Genomic DNA, 20,000 nt, shown 5'->3' with positions numbered 1-20,000 from the left:
AAAACTCCTTTGTTTTTAAAATTTGTAAGGCAAAACTCCTTTGTGTTTTTGAAATATATAGGGAAAATCTCCTTTGTTTTTAAAATGTGCAAGGAAAACTCCCTTGTGTTTTTTAAATATGTAAGGCGAAACTCCTTTGTTTTTAAAATTTGTAAGGCAAAACTCCCTTGTGTTTTTAAAATTTGTAAAGCAGAACTCCCTTGTGTTTTTTATATATGTAAGGCAAAATTCCTTTCTTTTTAGAATTTGTAAAGCAGAATTCCTTTGTGTTTTTAAAACGTAGAATGCACTTTGCATGTTGAGGAGTTTTCAAAATGGTGCGATTAACATGTCTCATTTTGGAAATGTAGTCAAAGCACAAAAAAATTCATATGCTAGGACTTATTATATCTGAAACAAACCTTATTTTGTTAGATCCTATGTATTTACGATTTTTTTGTGATAAATTTTTTTTTCAGTTAAATTATTCAAGAGTTCTTAAAAGAAAGCTTACATTTCTTACTAAAAAATAAAAATTTGGCGAAGTGTAGTATATATATATATATATATATATATATATATATATATATATATCATATATATATATATATAGTATATATAGATATATATATAGATAGTAGATAGATAGATATAGATATATACATTATTACATTATATAATTATATATATAGATAGATTATATATATATTATATATACTATATTATTAATATATATATATTATATATTATATATATGTGTGTGTGTGTGTGTGGTGTGTGTGTGTGTGTGTGTGTATAAGGCGTAACATTAAGATCAATAAACAAAAGGTTATTTTGTCATCATTTTAAAGAGTTATTTGATAAATTAACCGAAAGATAAATAAAGCAGTGCTTCGAATCAGCACGATTTTGAGTTTGACCTTAATTGCACTTGACCTGAAACGCCAGCACACACACACACACACACACACACACACACACCTACCTAACCAATCTGTTAGCCTTTATGTTGTCTCTCTCTCATCTCTCTTCTGTACTACTTATCATCTGTTTAGCGAAATTCCAGTCTCTCTCTCTCTCTCTCTCTCTCTCTCTCTCTCTCTCTCTCTCTCTCTCTCTCGTCGCCACAACCACTACCTTCTCCGGTGCCCCAAACACTTTCACTCTCATCATACGCCCATGACAGCTGTGATGGGGAAAAAAATAATTTCTTTTAAAATAATTCATAATTTTCTAATATAATTCCTGTATTTTTCTTTGTATTTATGTAGTTTTCTCTATAATTGTCGTACCCATTACCTATAGATCAAATCCGTTTCAGACAGGCGTGATAGCAGACACAGACAGAGAGAGAGAGAGAGAGAGAGAGAGAGAGAGAGAGAGAGATGGGTGGAGCATTTGCGGGTGGGCGTGAGCTGTTTTGTGTGCGTACGGTTGTGTGTGAGTGTGTGTGCGCGCGCGTGTGTATGTGTTTTTGGGCGGGCAAAAGTGACCCTGCAGCTGTTGGGTGACGCCTAAAGCCTAAAGGTTGGAAGTACGGGACAGGCCAAATGTATGCATACATTCAGCACGCGTGTATGAATCAGTATATAGGTGTAGGTAGTAAATTTGTATGTGTATGTATACGGGAATTGAATGAATACACTTTACATTCAGCACGCGTGTATGAATCAGTATAAAGGTGTAGGAAATAAATTTGTGCGTGTATGTATACGAGAATTGTATGGATACAGTCAACACGCGTGTACGAAACAGTATATGTGTAGGAAATACATTCGGTATGCGTGTATGTGTAAGACAAATGTATGAATACACTGCACATTTAACAGGCGTTTTTGAATCAGTATAGGTGTAGGAAATACATTCGGTATTCGTGTATTCATAAGAAAAATGTATAAATACATTCAGCAGGCGTGTATGAAACTTTAGGTGTATGAAATACATTCGGTATGCGTGTATGTATAAATTTTGTCCGTATTTGCGAAGAATTTCAGTATATATGAATGTTTAAAACGCTCTAGGAATACATTCAGCAGGCATGTATGAATCAGCATAGGAAATACACTCGGTATGCTTGTATTTATAAATTGTGCTGACATTTGCGAAGAGATTAAGTATGTTTATTTGACTGTTTAATTTTATTAGTTAATAAATTTGCTTTAATTAAAGATGATTTATGAAACACATGCAAGATATTCGTACATTATACATGGCAAATACATTCTATATGTGTTCATGTATAAATTCTACCGGTATCCGCAAGGAATTTCAGTAAGTTTGTATAAGTGATTAATTGATATTTTAATTAATAAAAATGTTCTTTTATGTTTTGATTAAAAATTTATCAAACAAATTCAAGGTATTTGTAAATTATAAAAGCAATTTTTTTTAATTTGAAGGGCGTCTTGTTTTGAAAACCATGCAGGAATGCATTGACGCATTTATGAATAAATTCAGGGTATGTGTCTGAGCAAAACTATTTAGCTTGTGAATAAATTTATGAAGATTCTCTTGATATATTTAGGATCTATTTGTCGCCGGTGAATGCACATGAATAGATTTATGACGATTTTGTCGATACATTCAGGATGTATTTTTGTCAATAAATCCGTGGGTGAACGCATTGCAAAAATAAATAAAACCTTCATACCCGATTGACCTAATGAAAGAATAATGAAAGAATAAACCGGCTTTCCTGTTCTACTGACCTTTCATGGTAAATTGCTGTATTGCACATTGCTAAGTCTGTTAATGTGATTGCACATGTTTGCATATAACCCCCTCCCCCCCTCCGCCATTAGTAAGAGAGTAAACGTGAGCGCTTATTTGTCATCTGAATGACCGGGCCACTATCGTTCGATCCCCAATCGGGCAAATAAGTACCGAAGAAGTTTTTAATGCTTCTGCTGACCCAGTTGGGGGAATTACCTGCACGGTTGTTAGTCGGCTGTTGTGGGATGCAGTGGGGATGGATGGAAAGGAAGATGGATGATGTAGGTGATTTGTACTCCGTCAAAATTTATGCCTGTCTAAATATTCTAGGTGTGTGTATGTGTGAGTGTGTGGGTGTGTGGTTACTCCAATGTTTCCTGTATAGCGCTTCCTAAGACCTTTGGATATCCATTGCTACTCTTATTAATGTCCTATTTTTGAGACGGTTCTAAATGATTAGAAATTCGTGATTATTAAAATCTAAATACATGAGAATATATTAAAAATATTTTGACGTACAGTTCATGTCTTTCAATAAACTAAAACAAATCTCGCACAAAGAAGCAAATTGATTCACATATCCCGAGTCCTCTTTTAAATTCTCATCGTTGCACCTAGAGAGAGAGAGAGAGAGAGAGAAATTCTCTTATCAAAGCATTGGGACTTACGTGGTAACATCTATTTTTATTCCTTTGGTTTCTTTATTTCTTTCCTATTTTCTTTTTTTTTTCCTTTCAGGGGCTAAAGAACCATTTGGGAATCGGCCCGAATTCTCAGACATTTTCCATTTTCGCAAATGGAAGGTTATTCTATCAATGCCCGATTCAAATATCCCTTTATTTTTTTTATACTTAACCGGAGAATTGGGATTATTTCGAGATTCCATTTAGTCTTGTCTGCTTTGTGTGTTTTGTGCGCTGCAAACAAAGTATAGGCTGCATATGTGTGTAAAATAAATTTATAACAAAAATTAATATAAACCATATATATGTATCGTAAGTATGTATATATAATATAGATATATATATAGATAATATATATATATATATATATATATGTAGTAAATATACACACACACACACGCACACACACAAATACACAAGTACACTCTGAAAAGAGAACGTACCAGTACACAGCATGTGTAATTCCCCTTAACGAATAGGCGAGAAGAATTGCTTGTTGCTTTGTGTGACGGGCAAAGGGTTTTAGAGGAGTGACTACGAGAATTATAAGGACATAACATGACCCAGCTACGCTATATATGCTAAGTTGTAGGGGACGGCAGATAACAAGAGGTTGTGTAGGGTACGAGAGGTGTTGCGGATGTAGAAACGAGTCGATAGCATCTTGGATAAGGTAGTGAGTGAGTGTGAGGAGCGGGGGAGGGTTCATTTTTGGCAAATTTCTGGGGCCAGGATATTTGTTTGTCGTCTTGTTCCTTCAATGGATGCAGTGTTTAGACTTTAAGAGATTTTAGGATATCAGGTTTGAGATGTGTTTGCTCTCTCTCTCTCTCTCTCTCTCTCTCTCTTCTCTCTCTCTCTCTCTCTCTACTTATTTGCTTTCCAATCTTGATCTATTTCTCTTAACTGTCTTTACTTCTCTTTTACCTCTTTCTTCCTCCTCACTTCCTGTACTGTCCTTTTTTTCTCTCTCCTGCCTCCCCATATTCCACCCACCTCTTCTCTCTCTCTCTCTTCATCTCGTCTCCTCTCTCATCGCTCTCTCTCTCTCTCTGTATCTCCTTCATTCTCTTCTCTCTCTCTCTCTCTCTCTCTCTCTCTCTCTGTATTATTATATATATATATATATATTATTTTTATTTTGTTAATATATATATTATATTTAATATATATATAGATATACATATATATGTTATATGTATGTATATATAATACATACATACATACATACTTAGACAAGGAGAAAACCTCAGCTCACACAGACACTCGCGAGCACTTGGAAACATATCGTAAAGGAGAGAGTCGTTAACTCCACAAAGTAGAAGAGGAAAATGCGGCGGACATGAATTGACTCTAGGAAATTTTCCAAGTGGCGGGGAGGGAGGAGGGGGGCTTCATAAACCCCGCCTGGAAATTATTGGGCTACGTTTGCAGCTCTTTGCAGAATGCAACACGGGCCAAAATTGCATTACTTCAGACGAGTGTTTCTGGGGGTGAGGCTGGTTTTTTTTTCTTTCATTTTTTTTTTTTTTTTTTTTTATTTTTTTTTTTTTTTTTTTATACTTTTTTATCCAATTTTTTGTAATTTCTTTTGGTATTTTATGGTTTTTGTGTGAGGCTGATTTTTCTGTTTTTATTTATTTATGTTTTTATCTATTTTTATATTATTATTATTTTTTTTGGTTTATATTCTCATCATGTTTATTTTTCCAAGATTTTGTGTGTGTGTGTGTTTGTGTTTGTGTGTGTGTGTGTCTGTGTCTGTGTCTTTAGAGAGTTTGAACAATATCTTCTGCACTTGTGTACGACTTACTTATTATTATTATTATTATTATTATTATTATTATTATTATTATTATTATTATTATTATTATTATTATTATTATTGACAATTAAAAGCCTCAGTAGTGTTGAAATAATATATTTTTAACACTACTGTGGCTTTTAATTGTCAGTATTATAGCCTCGTTACAAGGGATCCTTAGTTCATTATTATTATTATTATTATTATTATTATTATTATTATTATTATTATTATTATTATTATTATTATTATTATTATTATTATTATGTGTCTTTATAATTTGGGTAATACCTACTGAACACACTCACGACCAGTATGAAAGAAAATTTCCACAATTATCCACGAAAGATAACTTGGGTGTCACAAGATGTTACATAAAATTCCCAAGGTAAATAAACCAGCTCGCGCACGCGCAGAAATGGGTTTTGCGTCGTGCGGTCACTGAAGGCTACTGCTGCTGCTGCTGTGTTCGTCCAGTAATTATATGGCATTAACTATGACGTATGTAGGTGTGGGAAAATAAATTTTTCCCGATGGGAAAATGGATATCTCCCCCACAAGCCTTGGAGATTTCACCGGACTGGCCATAAAGAGAATCGTTCTCGTAGTTAAGATGAAAAGATAAAATATGTGTTGACGATTTCAGATGATAGAAACCACTTGCAATTCGAAGGCTTGAAATCAAAGTATTAAGTTGAAAAGGGCAACATTTTATAAAGTATTGCGCAATACCTACGTGTGATAGAGGTATCGCTTAAATTCAAGGAGGTAGTATTTGTTAAGTATTGAGTTACCATGAGGCAGATTTACTAAAAAAATATATCTTTACCTTGAAATATATTGAAAATAGTCTTTTTTAAAATCGAACCCTGCCTTTCTTTTTAATACGTACATATATAATATATATAATATATATATATATAATATATATATTTATATATATATATATGTGTGTGTGTCGTGTGTGTGTGTGTGTGTTTGTGTTTGTGTGTGTGTGTGTATAATATAAACAAAGTAGTATATATATATATATATTTATTTCATTTGTATATATTATACACACATATATGTGTGTGTGTGTGTGTATGTATATGTATGTATGTATATGTATGTATGTATGTGTCTTTAATGTCCATCTAATTACGTGGCATACTAAGCTTCAAAACAATTATCACTTTTATTATCCGTTCCTGAGAAGTTGAAAAGAAAAAACATCCCTTTAATAAGGAAACGAAGATAAAAAAAAAAAAATCACGACAGCGGGAAATATTTCCGAATTTATGTCCACCACCAGAAAAAAAAAGAAAAAAAAACCATTTTAAACTTTCCTGAGTTGATAATCATGTTCCTGATTAAAAAAGAAAGTTTAACGTGGTTATGATTATGAACTCAAGAGAAGTTTGAAACGTGGGTTTTAAATTTTTTTTTTTTTTTCGTGATGGAAAGAAAAATTAAAATGGTGTTATCGTGTTTTCCTCCTCCTTCTTCTTCTTCTTCTTCTTTCTTCTTCTTCTTCTTCTTCTTCTTCTTCTTCTTCTTCTTCTTATTATTATTATTATTATTATTATTATTATTATTATTTATTATTATTATTTATTCTTGATTAAAAACAATTAATAAGTTATGTGGCAAAGAGAACACTGTATTGTTTTGTTTTCTTATGGTTGAAAGAGCTAGAGATGTATATGATTACAAATATATATGTATATATTCTGGGTGTGTTTGTGTGCGCGCATGTGCATTTGTATGTACATATATAAATGTACACGCAATTGTGGAACTTTTAACAATACTAGATTATTGATTTTTTCACATTTTTTTATTGATTTAGATTTGTAACAGTTATTACTCATGAAATAAAAGTGCATTAATTTTGTGTTGTCATGTATGAGGAAACAAAACAAAGCCTGTTTGAGAGGTTAAGAGAAAGAGGGAAAAAATGCAATAGAAAAAATGCCTGGTCAAATAAGTAGCAAATGGAAGTGTCCAATTCGCTCTTCCATTACTGTAATTCATTTACTCAATTTCGTTCCCTTTACTCCTCCTCCTCCTCCTCCTCCTCCTCCTCCTCCCCTCACCAGACGCAGCTGGCTGTCTTTAGCTTTCGTCTGTCTTACACAAACTAACCTTAGATTGTAGAGCAAGTTTGTTTGTTTGTGATGTATGTGTTTTTGCTCTTTCTTTCATGAGATGTGTTTGTGTGTGTGTGTTTTTTTTAATGTAAAATAGTTGTTGATGTTTTTAAAGATTGTATGTGTCTCTGTGATGTAGAATTGGGGTTTAACCTTTCTTTAGTTGTTGTGTTTTGTTTCTGCAGTTTGTATGTGTCTGTTTGTGCCAGTACCAATCAATTTTTTGCGGTCATATGTTGTGTGTGTACTATTTCTTTAGAGCCGTAAGTATGTTTGGTTTATAATTTTATTAGTTTCTTCGAAACAGCTTTTTTTCGAGAGTATAATTATATGTCTTTGTTTTCTTAGAATATTAGTTATTTTGTCAAGTTACAGAATGTATCTGTTTCTTTACAATACTCTTGTGTTCCCTTATGTAATGTCTCATTTGTTTGACTTTAGTTTGATTTCCTTGTTTCCCAAGACACAAGGCATCCATTTCATCTTACTCAATGGGATTTATATATTTACTTTCATTTGTTTGTTTATTTATTTTTTTTTATCTTGCAGTAAAGCACTGTGGAAGCAATTTGTCGATTTCTCGGAGACCGTGAAACAGAATTCTTTCAAAGCAGTGAATAGTATTTATATTTTTTTTGTAATTACTTGGTCTCACTCTTTCATTAATTATGGCATTGATGACCCTTGAAGAGGAATACTCGTGAATATTGAGCAGAATAGTTCAATAGCTATGTATATATATATTTTTCATTTTGATTTGAATTTTAATTGCTATGTTGTGCAATGTTTTGTCAGGAACGTTCCCAAGCAACCTAAAGTCTTGATGAAATTCAGCTTAAATGTTATAATGTATATTGTGGAAATTGTTATAAATGTTTCAGAGTTACTTTTGTCGAATGTATGTTGTTTCACATTGAAGAGTCTGATTTTACGTAAGACTTCATCTTCTTTTTAAGATCTTGATGAAATTTCAGTTTCTTTGCAATAATTCAGTTTAAATATTATAATGTATTCATATTGTGGAAGCTGATATTTGTTTACAGTGTCAATTTTGATGAATTCATGTTTTTTAACGTGAAGATTCTCATTTTTTACATCTAGTTTCTTCTTCTCCTTCAGATTGCATCAGCTGAGGAAGACGCCATGAGGACGTCAGGGCTGCGTTTGTTGTGCCTCATCACGTAGGCAGTGAAAGAAATAGAAGGTTCAAAGATACCTCACCGGCCTTTGCTGTCCTGGTTCCCTTCGAAATCCAAGAAGAGACTCCTGAGAGATTTCCGAGAAAACGGAAATAGCATCTCACCCAGTGATTGAGGAGATCCCCATGAGGATTACAGTCAGTGGGTGTATCTGGGTGCCCCTAGGAGGCGGTGGAGTAGCCTAGGACGCAGTGTCTAAAGAATAAGAAGGATTATCTTTTCGTGTGTGATGGTGGAGTGGTGGAGTCGCCGCCGAATAGGAAGATGAGTTCCAGCGACGTGGGTGCAGTGGTGGGGGCCGTGCAGTGGGGGGAAGAGGGCTCCTATGTCAAGGAGGTGGCTGCCCGGGGTCCCCTGCCCCAGCTGGCCAAAGTCATCAAAGGTCAGTACTTGGGAGTAGGTGTCCCTTCCCTGGCGAATCCAGGCCTTGCCTCAACACTCCTCCTGCTGTCGGCCGGTTGCGGCCTCCGCATAGCTGCACAGTGTGTTAAATTCAAAGAGGGACGCAGAGTCGTGCCTGTCGGACCAAAGTTAACAATCCCAGAGACTTTTGATGGGTATTTTGAGATTCTCAGTGAAGATGGGAGAGCAGTTCGGTGTATAGAAAGTGTTTCAGAACTAGCTAAGCGTTTCCCAGACTCTGTTCTTGTGAGGGAAAACATTAAGGCATATGTATCCCGTTCAGATGACGTGGACACTATCACAGAGAAGTCAAGAGCTGTCCAGGCTGGTGAGACATTAGTCCTTGTAGGTGAAGTTATAGGCTCAAAAAATTCCAAAAGTCAACACCGCTTCCTTCGGTGCTTCGACCAAGCTGGACAAAATGTGTATTTGTCTTACGATTCACGTGGCAAATTCTCAGCTATAGCAAAAGAAGACAATATTAGTGGCGTACACAGTATTCGTAATCTGCTCAACAAGCGGCTACCGCTTATGGTCCGTATGGTCCATGGCCGCCCTCCTGTAGGTGCTAAGGCAGCCTCACAGTTCCTACCTGAATTGCGATTGTTTGCTGCCTTTTCAGAGGAGGTGTTGGCTGCCTTACCCCTTGGTAAAGACACTCCCCTTATACTGCTTCCACCTACAGCTCCTCTCAAATTAGTGCATGCACGCAATGCTGATCACGTGGAGAAAACAAAGGAATTTATGCGCCTCTGTGAACGCGCATCATCCTTACTGCAGGAAGTAGCAGACAGAATCCATGTCTATGATGTGTCAATGGGAAGCAAAGGTGGTGGAATGCGTGACCCACGGTTTGCCAATTGGCCTGACCAAAACAAGCATCGACACAAGCATCACCATCATCACAATCACCGACAGCATCATCGCACCAAAAGTCCTCCAGAGAAGAAACCGGGGGATGAGTCAAATGTTCCAGATGACTATGATGAGATAGACCAAATATACGATTATGTTCGTGGTTTTGCTCCACTACCCAAACACATAAAATCTCCATATGCAAGTGGTGAGGGTGTCACACCTGGGCGAAGACCTCAGGCTCCAACACCTTTATCCCCGGACAGGACGGATTCCAGGCCAACGCCACCACCTATTGAGACCATTCCAACTCGAAAAGGGGACCATAGAATCGTTGAAAAACTTTCCCCTTCTGTACATCCAGCTCTGATATCAGCTGCACTGGACAGAGCAACTGAGAGGAGAGTGGAGAAACGAACTCGGAAACCCGAAGAGAAGAAACCAAGTTTCCAGCATCAGACGTCACATCAGGAATCCGTTCAGTCTCAGTCACAGTCTTCTGGGCAGATTACATCTCCTGTGATGCCACTTCAGGAAAACAAGCCTGGAAACAATAAATTATTTGTCAAGGCCTCACAGCAGCGTAGTCAGAAAACGCGCATGTTTCGCCACAAGTCAGCGTCTCCAGTGAAGGAAGCCCTGATGGAGGTGGTCAGCGTTGGTCCTGGCGGTGGAGCCGTGACTCCTGGCATCGGAGGGTCTTCTCCTTCGCCGCTTTTCAAACTGCGTTACAAGTCCCTCACCAACCTTGCCATGGACTTCGATACCCTGGACTCCAGTATGTCAGGAGGGAAGGGGTCAGCTGACTCTGGTGGATCTGCTGCAATCAAAGCCAAGTTGCCAGAGAAACGCAGTAGAAAGTTAACTAGGCCTAAGAGTTTGACGAACCTGGTTTGGGATGGTCGAGGGCCTGCGACAGATGCCCTTGGCTTGAGCAGCACGACTAGGGCATTACTGGAAGCAGAGAGAAAACAGAGGCTAGAGCCTGGCGTCTATCGCCATGGCAGGGATGCCCCAGCCTTGCTAGCTGCCACGACGCGACTCCTGGCGTCTCAGAAAAAGATTGGAACTCTCTACTTATGAGGTAAGTGTTCACATGATTGCAACTATTTTCTTGTAGTATAGTGTTGATGACAGGTTTAATGCCTGCTGCTGTTTTTTCAGTGCTTGTTTATATATGCTAATTGTTTTACACAATGCTTGTGTATTCGCGTGCTTTTTTTTTTATTCAAGAGTAGTGGATGTAATTCATTCCTTATTATTTTTGTCTCTATATATACTTAATTCACTTTTATTCGTGTGCTTAGGTTTTATTCAGGAGCAGTGGATATATTCCAATCCTTATTATTTTACTTTGTGTATCTCAGTAAGAAGGAATTACATTTATTTTTGTAGCACGTGGGATTTATGAACTACACACAAAAAAATGGCTTGTAAAATTAGGTCGTATCGTTATTCTGGGTGAAGTTTCCCCCCAGACAATCTTCCCATATTTCCATTGAGGAATCACGAAGGTAAAAGGTAAATCAATGGTATTTCCTCAGCTTACCCCACCCGCATTCCTTTCCAAGTGACCTTTTACGTACTTGTGACCCCAAAAAGCACAAGAGGTCAACTTCCCCTTGACTTCGATTCCATTCTTCTTTGGCCCTGTGAATTACTGCTTAATTTCTTACAGGAAAAGACTTTGACGGTTTGAAGAGGTGATTTGTCTCTGTATCAACGTTTTGTGGTAACATTTCACCCTTTTCAGGTTTTTAAAAGACAGAGAATCTTGAATTTAGTCCTTTATAAATGTATAAACATTTTGATACTTGTATCTTTGAATACTCAGCCATAAAGTCGTGTTTTCGGTAGTGTATAATGATGCGTGAAAGATTTCATTATTAGATATTGTAAACACCAATAAACGTATAGTGTACACAGATAACTGGTTTAATATGTTAGTCTACTGGGCGTGGCTCTAGAAAGTAAGTCATAAATCACTTTTATTTAGGCAGTGAAACATTTAGAAAAATCTCAACATTTTATTCTTGTGAAGCATGAATGTCTTAAGCTTACTGAACTAAAATTACAGCTTTCTGTTGAGATATTGTGGCCAAACTCAGCCCAAAAATCATTACCAAGGTGAATATCCACTCTTAATTCGTGCAGTAAACACCAGTATGGTAGAAGCACCTACTGATTAAACCAGTATTCTCTTACTTGGGACTAATTAACCGTGTAGATAACACGCACACCCACACACATACACACCAAGGGCTAAGGATTTCTAACCCCCTTCCACCACAAGGTGTAAGCACACAGTGCCAATTAGAAGTCACACGCATTATAGCCTAATAATTTCAGTTCTTACTCATTCAACCCCCCACAGAGGGTAATTTCAGCTAAGTCTCTGTAATTATTGCGTGCTTCCATGACGCTCTGTGCTTGCCAGACCCGAGGTACTTCATCATGCAAGCTTTTGGGGGTGATAAAGAGTACTCTCTCTCTCTCTCTCTCTCTCTCTCTCTCTCTCTCTCTCTCTCTCTCTCTCTCTCTCTCTCTCTCAATAATTTTATTTGCCCTTCCAGACTATTATGCTTCGTATCTTTTTCTTCCTTATTTATATATATATATATATATATATATATATATATATATATATATAATATATATATATATATATATATATATATACTCATAGTGAGGTTGATTCTCTCTCTCTCTCGCCTCGCTCCTCTCTCTCTCTCTCTCTCTCTCTCTTCTCTCTCTCTCTCTCCATTTCATTATTCTCTGTATCCTTTTCCTACTAATCTTCACATTATAGTATTTTTTTCTCTCTAGTTTTTACATTTTACCTTTCCTTTCTATTTTCACCTTTCTTCCCTCTTCTTCTATCACTCTATCAATCCTATCTTCCTCTTCCCTTCTCTCTTACCACCTCATATTCCACTCCTCTTCCTCTTATTTCCCCCCCACCTCCCCTTCCCAAGTGCATGCCAATGACCTGTTGGCCAGTCTATTATCGTATTTGGGAAGAGTACTCCTGTTAATTCTCTCTCTCTCTCTCTCTCTCTCTCTCTCTCTCTCTCTCTCCAGGGGGATTTCGCTGATGGAGCCATAACGTGGGATGATAAGCAACAATTTGGCGAATTTCCAGATCGTTTAATAATTTGAAGTAAATTCCCGTTTCTTTTCCGTTTCGGTAGCTTGTTTTTTTTCTGTGTTTTTTTTGTTGGTTTGGTTTTCTATGGGACTGTTTTTTTTTTCTGTGGCCTTGTTTTTCTGTGGGATTTTTGTTAGTTTGCTTTTCTGTTTTTTGTTAGTTTTTTTTCTGTGAGGTTTTTTTGTTTTTATTTGGTTTGCGGTGGAGTTGTTTTTTGTCAGTTTATTTACCTGTGGGGTTGTTTTTTGTTGTTTGTTTTTCCTGTGGGGTTGTTTATTTGTTTGTTTTTTTCTGTGGGGTTGTTTCTTGTTAGTGTGTTTTTCTGTGGGGTTCTTTTTGTTAGTTTGTTTTTCAGTGTTTTTTTTTGTGGGTATGTCTTTGTTGGTAATTTTCTGCGGGGTAGTTTTTTTTCAGTTATTTGGCATTGTTTGTTTAGTTTTTGTTTTTCATAAGTTGCAGGTTTTTGTTCAGTCTTGAATTTATTTAGTCTTTACTTATAGAATAAATTTGGTAATATTGAAGTTTGGAAATTTGGTGCATATGGGCATAAAAGGGTAATGCTTTAATTTAACTTATTCATTATTAATAAAGTGGCTTATTTTTCTTCCCTTAGCAAGAGCCTGTTTCATTATTTTTCAAGTGGCTAAATTAATTTTTTTTTTCTTCTTAATGTCTATAGTTTATATATCTTGAGAAGGAAATTTTTCTCTTTTGCTCTTAAGTTTCTTTTTGGTACGTTTTCTCAATTTTTTTTATACCTTATTCACGCATGAACTTTAATTCGAAAATATGGATTATATTAGACATTTTTTTATCTTTTAGTCAGGGATCAATTTTACCCAAGAATAAATACTTAAAAAATGGCCAGTTTATTCAATAAGAGCTAATCTTTTTTTACGTGGATGTAATAATAATAATAATAATAATAATAATAATAATAATAATAATAATAATAATAATAATAATATAATAATAATTAAACTTGTGAAGGTTCAGTGTTAAAGCGGCGATGCCTTAGATACAAAGGCAAAGATCTTTTACTACTACTACTACTACTACTACTACTACTACATACTACTTCTACTACTACTAATAATAATAATAATAATATAATAATAATAATAATAATGTAATGCCGTAGCTATACAAGGTAGGATTTATTTTCCTTTTTTCATATCTAGTCTTCGAAGGGTAATAATACGGCATTATGTCGAAATATGATCACGTTCTGGAAGCGTATCTTTCCGGGAATCTGTGTTCTGGAATGGTGGGGATTCGGGCTGCGTCGGCTGGAATACCGTTATTCCATGGAAGGGTTTAATTTGGAATGTGAGAAATAGGCCTCTTCTAGTGTAAGTTAGGATTCTTTCGTTAGGGACGTAAACAGAATACTTACTACTTGGTGAGTATAATTTCTCTCTCTCTCTCTCTCTCTCTCTCTCTCTCTCTCTCTCTCTCTCCTCTCTCTCTCTCTCTCTCTATATATATATATATATATATATTTATATGTTAAGGTTTGTATTTATAATAAATGTATGATATACGCTAGGTATATATATATATATATTTATATGTATGTTTGTATTTTTATAATGTATATATATGCATATGTATGGTATATATATATATATATATATATTAATATATATATTATAGTAATTATATATAGATATTATATACGTATATATATACACACACACCACACACACTCATAAACGTGTGTGGATATAATTTATTAATTTTTTATGTAAATACACAGGTTTATTTATGCAAAAGTACAAAAGAAAAATTTTAGCTAATATCCTTCTAAGTGTTAATGAATTTTCGCAGTATATTCTGTACACACAAACACACACCCACACACACACACACCCACACACCCACACACCCACACACACACACCTGTACTCCATCTCCGCGTGCGCTTCAGCTTATAAATATATGCTTGCTTTGCTTGCTTGAAGTTCTTGGCGTTTTAAGTCGCGTGCTTTTCCCCAAAAGTCTCAATTATAACCCGGCTAAATCAGGGTAGAGAACTTCGTACTTATCACGAACCTCCTCGTGACGCCGAGGCGTCGTAACTTTCCCACTTTATGCCCAGAAAGGCGATTCTCTCTTCTCCTTATTCTCCTCTCCTCTTTTTCTTCTTCTGTTTCTTCGTCGTCTTCTTTTTATTCACATTTTTCGTCTTCTTCTTCTTCTTCTTCTTCATATCCTTGTGTTCCTAGTCTTATTCTTTTATTCTTTCTCTCCTCCTCCTCCTCCTCCTCCTCGCCAAAACCCTGCAATAAAGTAGGAAATGAACTTTTGAGAAGTAAGCTCTTCTTGGATTTTTGCATGAGACACCGTCGTTGATTTTTTTTTTATAAAATTTTCAAGATTATGCTTTGGGGCTTACGCCTCCAATAAAACTCAAGACTTATAGTTTGAAAGACTCAAGTGATCGTCGATTTTTTAAAAATACGTTTTAATGTATTTCAGGTTTTTGTCCCTCAAAAAAAATTTATTATATATATATATATATATATATATATATATATATATATATATATAAAACAAAAACTAATCTTAACACGCGTATTATAAATGTGCAAAAATGCTTCATGTGAAATATTTTTACAGTTTAAAAATAAATATTCAAAATTCCAAAAGGAAAATAGTTTTCTTTTGTTTGTATAAACTACGTAAATTTCTCGTTGGCAACTTTCGTCATCGAGTTGCCTCGTAGGCGTTTCATTTTCATGTTAACCCGTTATATGTAACTGATTTTAATGGTTGCCGGAAGTTTTTGTTAATATATGACTTAGAATTGTATTATTTACCAAAGATAAATGTTTGTAAATATTGCGTGTGAACTGAGACAGAGAGAGACAGGGAGAGATAGATTATACGGTATTCTAACTGCGGTTGTTTCATTTAAATTAGCTCATAATTATTTACATATATTTGACTTAATAATAATAATAATAATAATAATAATAATAATAATAATAAATAAAATAAATAATTAGTATTTATTATTATTCTCCTTTGGCTTTCGCACCTAAACTTCGTGACCCAGAACCGGACCTGAGACTGACCCATTCAATTTCGTGACCTGCAGTGACCTTTTGCGGTCTCTCTCTCTCTCTCTCTCTCTCTCCTCTCTCTCTCTCTCTCTCTCTCTCTCTCTCAGGTCATGACGTGACCAGTTTTATAGACTCCGGAGTGTGCCTCCATTGTTCCAGTGAGAAATGATTCTTCCCTTTTAATCAACTCTCTCTCTCTCTCTCGCTCCCTCTCTCTCTCTCTCTCTCTCTCTCTCCCCCCTATTCATTTTCTCATCAGTTCGTGTCTTTGAATTTTGAATGTAGGTTTCTTTCTGTATATATATATATATATATAGATATATATAGATATATATATATATATATTATATATATATTTACGTCTTTATTCCGTGGTTAGTCCACTTACCTCATCAGCAGGAGTTCACGGGTTCGATTCGCGAGCGAGTCTGAACACTTAAGAAGTGCTTTATTAAATGCCATCGGGTCAGAGTTGATTCTTGTGAGTTGCAGCCAGGGATATGGAAGGCCGTGGGGCCAGCAACCTTACTCTAAAAAAAGAAAGGTTAAATACATAACCTTCCTTTCCTTTTCTACTGTATACTACATGACAGACAAGCCATCCAGACCCTCCGTAGCCTCTCGTGCGTTCGACTGCTAACTATCGCGTTTTAATGACAAAAAAGTTAGTAGCATTAGGGGCTGAAGACCTCTATATTCAGATGATGAAGACATGATTATCCTTTAATGATCCAATAGGGAGACTCTATAAGGAGGGGTGGGGGGGCGCCTGGGGTGGAGTTGGTAAACCTAAATTATAATAAATTCCTTTAACCCCTCCTCTCTCTCTCTCTCTCTCTCTCTCTCTCTCTCTCTCCTGACTTCATGATGTAAACGCGTGCGAAGTGGGAATTCTGTAATCGCGCAGAGAGAGACACTCATCTCGTCTCTCTCTCTCTCTCTCTCTCTCTCCCCCCTCTCTCTCTCTCTTTCTCTCTCTTCTCTCTCTCTCTCTCTCTCCTTTTGACGTCATAATGGGAACGCGTGCAAAGTGGGAATTCTGGAATCGCGCAGAGGAGAGACACTCGTCACGCCACTGTGATGATTCTATTGTGACATTGCGCAGTGGTTCCTTGATTGGATCCCACGAGGATTATTTCCCTGATTTTTTTTTTTTTTTTTTTTTTTTTTTTTTTTTTGGAGAAGAAACTGAGACGGGCATTATTTATCCAAACTAGTCTCTGATACCGCAGGGAAAGAAGGTTAATGACCCTAGTTTTTTTTTTTTTAAAGGGGAAAATTCTGCTTTGTTAAGAAAAGACTTGAATTCTATTTGAAAAAAAAAATGCTATAAAAAACATTATCATTCACTCAACCTGGAACTTATTGCATGAAGGACTAATTCGACCGGCTGTCTCTGATGTTCGTAATTTATTGATATAAATAATTAACATTTTGTATGAAATAATTTATACATCGAAGAGAGAATGGCTGCTGTTATAAATGATTTTTTCATTATGTGCTGGTTTCAGTAAGGTATATCTACTATACCTGTTCAACTCAAATTCTTGTATAACTGAATATATTAGAATTTGTTTATGCATTCCTGCAGGTTTGTAAATACATCAATGACAAATAAAAATGGTTTAAGGAGATTTTTTTAAAACAATAAACAAAAGGCAGATGATTTTTATGATCACATTAAGAGAATGACCGCTTGCATTTTATGATTTTGTAATTATGTTGCTGTCATTGATCCTCTTACGTTAAAAGATAGGTAATATTTTGTAGATGCAGTTTTGATGTTGTTGCAGTTTCCCTCTATTTAGTTTAGAACCATCTGTCATGTTATGTCTTCAATAATATTAGTTGTAATGTTTGTTGTTTAGAATCCTGGAGATTTAAGTATTAATTTAACAACTTGTTTTAATATTTTCACCAATAAAAATTCCATTTATATATCTTAGAGGTATATTTGGTGAACTTCGTTCTAGTCACGATCATATCTGTACATAAGACGTAACATTTCTATTTAAAGTGAAAAATACAACAATGCCTAAATTTTCCTGCTTGTAATGTCCCACAAATACGCAACATGCTATTCAGAATTACCCTTATTTAAGCATTAATGTAAACGAACAAGAATCAATATCGACAACACTATACAACAGGAAGTAATTATGAAACGTAGCTCAATCGAGACTTCCCCGTGTTGTGATGATAAATCCTACGGGTCATTGAAACAGTTTAGTAGCACATCATCCCATAAAAGAGAACAAAAAAGTAAATACTGAGAAGATAAGACTATGTAATATCTAAATTTAATCCCCATAATCATCTGTTGACAAGGAGGTCACGTCCATCCAATACTCATCCGCTAATCGTTGCGGAAAAGAAGAAGAAGAAGAAGTAGAAAAAGAAAGAAACAAAATAAATAGTCTTTAGGCTGTAATCAGCGGACACGTCTTCGTAGATGAAAGGAGATCCTGAAAAGAAACATAACAAAAGGGTCTGGAAGACTTGAGAGAGAGAGAGAGAGAGAGAGAGAGAGAAGAGAGAGAGAGAGAGAGACTTTTTCAACTATTGATGTTTTAAATATCTTCACATTCTTCCCCAAAGTTTTGTCATGTTGTTTCACACACACACACACACACACACAGAGGAGAGAGAGAGAGAGAGAGAGAGAGAGAGAGAGAGAGAGAGACTTTTTCAACTATTGATGTTTTAAAATATCTTCACATTCTTCCCCAAAGTTTTGTCATGTGTTACACACACACACACACACACACACACACAGAGAGAGAGAGAGTTAGTTTCTCAAGTATAGATGTTTTTAAATATCTTGACCTCCCTGCAAAGAGGTTTGTCATGTCTCGGAGAGAGAGAGAGAGAGAGAGAGAGAGAGAGAGAGAGAGAGAGAGAGAGAGAGACCGCGTCTTCCATTAGAGATATCTCAAAATACCTTGATCGACATGCTCACGGTTTTGCCTTGTCTTATTGGCAAGGCGTTGAACCTCGCAAGCACGATTTCATGGGATGGTGTCTATGCTTATTTTACGTTTTAACTTTTCGTTTTAACTTTCTTTGTACTTTTTGAAGACAGCTGTGTTTGACTGGAATCACGATATACTACGTATACACACTACACACACACACCTACACACATATATATATATATATAATATATATATATTATATATATATATATATATATATATATATATTCCTTAGCTTTAAACTAGAGTTTTGCATTCTTGATATATATATACATTTATATATATTTCATATAGTTTACATATAGTATGTAAGTTTTCATGTTTTTATCAAGTAAGTAAAGCAGTATAGACTAAATAGATTGATTTACAAAGACAAAACATTTATTATTTCAGAAACGTTTGTATTGAAAAATTTTGTTTTCTCCGTATAGCGTTATTTTATATTACTTTCTTCTGTTATTCTTATATTATTATTTCTATTACTTTCTATCATTTGAGTCGCTTTGTGTCTACGAATGAAAGCCCAGTGCCTCAGAATCCATTTGAATCCAAAAGTTGTCAAAAGCGCTTGCGAAAAATTGCGTAGCAATTTCGAACAGCACATCGCTGATAGATTCTGATTTCCGTCAGAGGCCGTGAATTGTTGGCGCTATTGAACCTTTGAAATTGTTCCCTTTTGAAAGCAAATTTTTTTCTAATTTTTTTTTCGTCACCCTTAAAAAATTTCTAATTTTTTTTTTTTTTTTTCCGAGGGATGGGTTGTTAATAGAGTATATGGATATTTTAATGTGGGTTGATTATCGTAATAAGTTGAGGTGCTTTTACCTGAATGTGTTGAAGTATATTATTTAAGTTTGGCTATTATTAATTTTTTTATTTTTATTTTGGTCAAGTATCCAAAGCAAAACAAAAATCATGGATGGAGGAAAAATGCTCAGGTTACTTCTTATGATCAGTTGGTTTGTATATATATATATATATATATATATATATATATATATATAATATATATATATATATATGTGTGTGTGTGTGTGTGTATG

General features: G+C 35.3%; 1 protein-coding gene across 3 annotated transcripts in view; it reads left to right on the top strand.

The window, feature by feature from the left end:
* Positions 1-20,000, top strand: part of LOC135207521 (uncharacterized) — a 275,961-nt gene that overhangs the window by 185,567 nt on the left and 70,394 nt on the right. For all 3 annotated transcript variants that reach the window (XM_064239343.1, XM_064239344.1, XM_064239345.1), the window contains one exon: positions 8,430-10,850. In XM_064239343.1, coding sequence (XP_064095413.1) covers positions 8,774-10,849 — 2,076 coding nt within the window. In that variant the 5' untranslated portion in view covers positions 8,430-8,773 and the 3' untranslated portion in view covers position 10,850. The remainder of the gene's footprint in view (positions 1-8,429; positions 10,851-20,000) is intronic.

The sequence above is a fragment of the Macrobrachium nipponense genome, chromosome 32 (assembly GCF_015104395.2).
Source record: "Macrobrachium nipponense isolate FS-2020 chromosome 32, ASM1510439v2, whole genome shotgun sequence".
NCBI lineage: Eukaryota > Metazoa > Arthropoda > Malacostraca > Decapoda > Palaemonidae > Macrobrachium > Macrobrachium nipponense.
Note: the sequence above shows the minus strand (reverse complement) of the source record. Positions and strands in the feature narration are given on the sequence as shown.